Raw genomic sequence first — 5026 nt, 5'->3', positions numbered from 1 at the left:
GGTGAAAACGTGCAATGTGAGTGACGAGTGCTAAATGAGTATTTTGCACTCGTATAAGTTTTTTCACTCAAATTTACGTTTTTATCACTCAAAAATACTTGTAATGTATACGTTTTCACCACTCAGATATACTCGTGTCCTGCATGAGTGCAATCCGTTTTAACCACTCATTTTTACGGAAAAGTTCCTGTTTGCGACCTAAAAACGGAATCATACTCACTGAGTAAAATGCACGTTTTCACCACTCAAATTAACCGTTCGTGCGGGCTAAAAACGGGCTAAAAACGGTGAAAAATTTTTATAAGGGAAGATGTTAAAGTATATGTAAGAATCGATTAATTTTTGTATATTTGTTAAAGTGATAAAAATTAACCCGAGAATCGTATGTAGTAAAAGACCGAAAAGTCGTCGTATGTAGTAAGAGTTCAAACTGTTATCATATGTATGCTAATGGGTTAATTCTAAATAAAATTGTAACTTGTTCTCGTAAGCTCTCTTATAAGAACTTGATGCTTAAAATGCTTATAACCTTATGCAGTATCTTTACAAATAGCTTCTCGTAAAATTTACGAGAAATCGTAGATATTTACGAATGATTGTAACATCTCACGATGCATAGAATTACAAATTCTAGCCATAAATTCTTATACAAGTCTTACGAGAACAAGTTAACCTATTAGCATACATGTGACAATAGCTTTAACGTTGACGTTATTTTTGTCCTCAGGATGTGGAAAGTCATCTGTTCGTTCTGAAATTGTACGATCAAAATATTTCTTCCGCAATATTTAAACTCAAATTTCTTAAAATAATTTTTCTTTAATTATATATAATGTATTAATCTATTAGGTGTTAAACTTAATTCCTGCCGTTCGCTACTAGAGGGTGCTGGCTACAACGGTGGCGAGTTTCGACGATGAAGTCATATGTCTTTTGTAGTTTAGACATCGCTGAAAGTGATTCAATCCTCACAGGTTAGATTTCTCGACGCCAAAGAAATTTTCCAATCGATTGAAAATGTATCGCAATAAGCTATTTTTCCGACATGTGCTTCTTCACTACTTCGACCTCAAGAAAACCGCAGCTGAAGTGCATCGCTTATTATCCGAAGTGTATGGTGATGAAACTCCATCGGAAAGAACATGTAGAGTTTGGTTTGAATGCTTCCGAAACGGTGATTTTGATATGAGAGACAAAGAACGTCCAGGACAGCCGAAAAAATTTGAAAATGTCGAGCTGCAAGAATTGCTTGATGAGAATCCAGCTCAAACGCTTTTAGAGTTGTTGAAACAGTTAAATGTTACTCCAATGGCCGTCTCAAAACGCTTGCATGTCACAAGGGAAAGATCCACAAGGAAGGGAGATGGCTACCACATGAGTTGTCAGAAAGTGCCATTTCAAATCGTTTGAAATGTTTGCGACTTCTTTGCTTGCCAGGCAAAGAAAAAAAAGTTTTTTGTGGCGTATCGTGACTGGCGATAAAAAATGGATTTATTTTGATAATCCCAAGCGGAAAAAATCATGGGTGGACGCCGGCCAACCATCCGCTTTAACGCCGAAGAGGAATATTCACGGGCATAAGACCTTGCTGTGCGTTTGGTGGGACCAGGAAGGTGTGCCGTATTACGAACTCTTGGGTCCAAATGAAATCGTTACAGTTGATCACTACAAACAGCAATTATACTGATTGAGTGACGAAATGATGCAAAAAAGATCATCCGTAGCCAACAATCGACGCGAAGTCATTTTGTTGCATGATAACGCTCGACCGCATGTCGCGAAAAGCATGAAGCAGGCACTTCTAGAGCTTGAATGGGAAGTTCTTCCGATCGATGCAACATGCACTTACGGACACACACTTCTCCAATCACAACGAAGTCCAAAAATGGGTGGATGAATGGATCGCCTCGAAAGACACCATTCTACCGTCGTGGGATTGCTCTGTTACTAGAGAGATGGGAAAAAGTAGTAGAAAATGGAGGAAATTACTTTGATTAAGGTATTCATTCATCTTCCCTTCGAAACAAATTAATTTTGGAGACGAAAAAACGGCAGGAATTAAGTTTAACACCTAATATTAAGGACCAAGACAAGTTTTTTTTTCTCAAGATTTAAAATCCTTATAATGGCAAGCTACTATGCCCTTAAAGAGCCTACTTGCCAAAAATTTTCACCCTGGAGTTGGTCGTTTAGGCAGGAGGGGGAGGAGTTGTCGATTTTGCAACCATTGGTCCAAATTTGGTCCGAAAGTTGAGCTATTTTTTTGGTCGAAAAATTGACCAGCGGTCCTTAATGGGTTAAGATTGTTCAATTAGCGATGGTAGAGTAACGAGAAACTAAAATAGATTTTTCGGAATCTCTGATCAAAAAACTTTTTTTGTTCATCTACTAGAGCAATATTATTTGTAGAATCATTGAACACGCCGATCTGCGGTAAAAGAGACGAACCATGCGCTAAACGTGCTAGACAAGCCATGGAAATCAAACTCTACGATGAGGTTTTGAACAATATTACGATGTGAGTTCCCTCAGAATTACATCTTTTTCTAGAAGCAAGATCATTCAAATTTTTCTTTTCTCGCAGACCAAGCTGCAATTGCTGGCCAGCCTGCTTCGAGATTAATTACAGAATAGAACTTTCGCAGAACAAACTAGTGCAGACCTTCCAAACCAACAAACAATACGTGAAGAAGGACATAGATTATTTCACGTAATTAAAACTTAATGAGCGCGATTTATTGTGACAGGTATTCGTTCGCATATAAAAGATGCAACAGGTTGATATTTAGATTCCAGGGATACAAGATGTCTTGGAAAAAAACACTTAAATAGATTTTATCTTTTACAAACTTTCATGTTTAAATTTAAATACAAACTCAATGCAGATTTATGCAAATTGTAATACATTTCTGTTTTCCTTAACAAAAATCAGATACAAGTTGAGTGGAAAATTTGTCGTTGAATTAAGATTTATTTAGACATCCTGTGCATTATCTGTATTGCGTCCGACTTTGTCACAAGCTGCATATTTATAGAAGTCTTCATAATAAATTTCAATATTTAATTTCTCTTCTTTCTCGCGTAATTTATAATATTTTTTTAATCCAATTTTTTAAATGCAATTTTAAACGTAGGGAAAACGTGGCGGTGGTTCACTTATTTTTCGTGGACTCTCAATTCACGACATACATGAAAAGTGAGCTCTTCGGATTCATCGAATTTCTATGTAGGTATCTGTTCATTCTACAAGTGATTATTATTTAGAAAAAAATATTACAAAATCAGGAATTCCAATTTACAGCGAGTACGGGAGGCTTGCTAGGTCTCTTCATGGGCTTCAGCTTTTTGTCGTTTATGGAAATACTGTACTTCTCGACTATGCGGGTGTGGTGTCGCTTCAACAATCGCCGAGAAATGCAAAGACCCAACGTGCTCCAGACACATCCGTCAGATAACACGAAAGTGATCTATCCATTCACTAATTGAATTACACGCAGATGCCACAGAAATAGCGACCTAGTGGGTGAAGTGTATGGTCAGGAGACATACTGAATGTATCAATTTTAACGGAATATCAATGACTTGACTGACAAAACTTACAGCACAAAATTATTAACTATACTGTTCTTTTTAACTGAACTTCTCGTATCATTCATCTTTTCTTTCTTTAAGATAGAGACAAAAAAAGAGGCAAGATAAACCATATAAGAAGTTCAGCTGAAAAGAATTTTATAGATCTTATATAATTTCTCGTTGGAGGTATTCGTGATCTTCAGAATAACGATTTTCCGAATTAGTAATTCTGATTCCAGAATAACAATTCCTCAAATTCATAATTTGGAAATTATTAAATAGAATTAATTTAATCTTTAGAATAATAATGAAATTATAATTATGTGTGCTTGTGTGTAAAGATAAATCCATTTTTAGATTTAAAATATTTCAACAAGAAAAAATTATAGTATATAATATTACACACTTGCCCTTCTCTCTCTCTCTCTCTCTCTCTCTCTGTACATTTTTTATCCCTAAGCTCTCTAAGAGCTTAGAGAGCTTTCCCTAGAACAATATTAAAGTCTTCTTTCTCTCTCTTTCTTTCTATCTAGAAAGTTTCTTGTCGGTATCATATTAAATAAACATCTTCCTTTATAAGCGTGTCTTACGATTATTTATTGCCCATACATTATTGATGCATACATCAAAATTGTATCAACAACCGACATAATGATCGACAGGTGAAACTTTCCAAGGTTTTGGAACACGGAGAAACGCGTTTCACGCGACGACAAACGCTGTCACTGTCGCGAGCAGAGAGTGGGTAGAAATTATTTTCGCGTGCCGAGGGCACGGGAATCACGTCTCATTCAAGTACCGTTCCGGCGTCGTACGTGGGTCAACAAATTGCAGGGCGACGTGACGTGCGTCTCATCTATGGAGAGATCGGACTCGGACCTCGCTGTCGATTTGCAACCACGGCTGACACTGTCAACTGCTGTCAACTCGACCGAGATACGTCAACAGATCGGCCTCGGACATTTCAGATCCGAGAAGTCGCGCGACATGTCAAGAAACACTCCGTCGTCTCGAAGTATTTCCGAGCTATTCCACCTCCGTCTTGCGGTTACCTTTGCTTTGTTTGCTGTCATTCAAAATCTTGCGATTCTTGGCGACGATTGGGCGAACAGCATCGCGACACGCTGGAAATTCCAAGCAGTTCCAAGTGAGACACTACGATGCGAAACTTCGTCCAACTTCGTCGTGTAAGTCAAAGCACGACGTTACACCAATAATCGCGATGACGCCATAATGCTCAAGCCGACGGCGCACGCAACCAGCGGGCAGAGTGACCAATCGCAGCCCAACAGTTTGAAAGTGGCCATCTGACGTTCTCAACAGCAATTGGACAATTCGATCGCTGTTCACGAATCCTGCTGCTCACTTCACACACCCGGTACACGCGCACCAAGCTTTGCGGCCAAACGACTGTCGCGGAGATGGAAAAAAAAACGAAATTTAGAACAAGCTC

The 5026-nt window shown here is 38.3% G+C and overlaps 2 protein-coding genes across 3 annotated transcripts in view; one reads left to right on the top strand and one right to left on the bottom strand.

Moving 5' to 3' along the window:
* Positions 1-3513, top strand: part of LOC108767962 (pickpocket protein 28) — a 10456-nt gene extending 6943 nt beyond the window's left edge. Inside the window, exons 9-12 of the mRNA XM_018518115.1 lie at positions 2410-2518; positions 2585-2710; positions 3135-3226; positions 3302-3513. Of these exons, the coding sequence (XP_018373617.1) occupies positions 2410-2518; positions 2585-2710; positions 3135-3226; positions 3302-3486 (512 nt within the window). The 3' untranslated portion in view covers positions 3487-3513. The remainder of the gene's footprint in view (positions 1-2409; positions 2519-2584; positions 2711-3134; positions 3227-3301) is intronic.
* LOC108767961 (putative uncharacterized protein DDB_G0282133) overlaps positions 1-4693 on the bottom strand; it is a 22477-nt gene extending 17784 nt beyond the window's left edge. For both annotated transcript variants that reach the window (XM_018518110.1, XM_018518113.1), the window contains exon 1: positions 4626-4693. The gene's annotated coding sequence lies outside the window, so the exon portion shown is untranslated. The remainder of the gene's footprint in view (positions 1-4625) is intronic.
* Between the last annotated feature and the right edge of the window lie 333 nt (positions 4694-5026).

Source organism: Trachymyrmex cornetzi, unplaced genomic scaffold, assembly GCF_001594075.2.
Source record: "Trachymyrmex cornetzi isolate Tcor2-1 unplaced genomic scaffold, Tcor1.1 scaffold74, whole genome shotgun sequence".
NCBI classification, from domain to species: Eukaryota; Metazoa; Arthropoda; class Insecta; order Hymenoptera; family Formicidae; genus Trachymyrmex; species Trachymyrmex cornetzi.
This window is presented reverse-complemented; position numbering and strand designations above follow the sequence as displayed.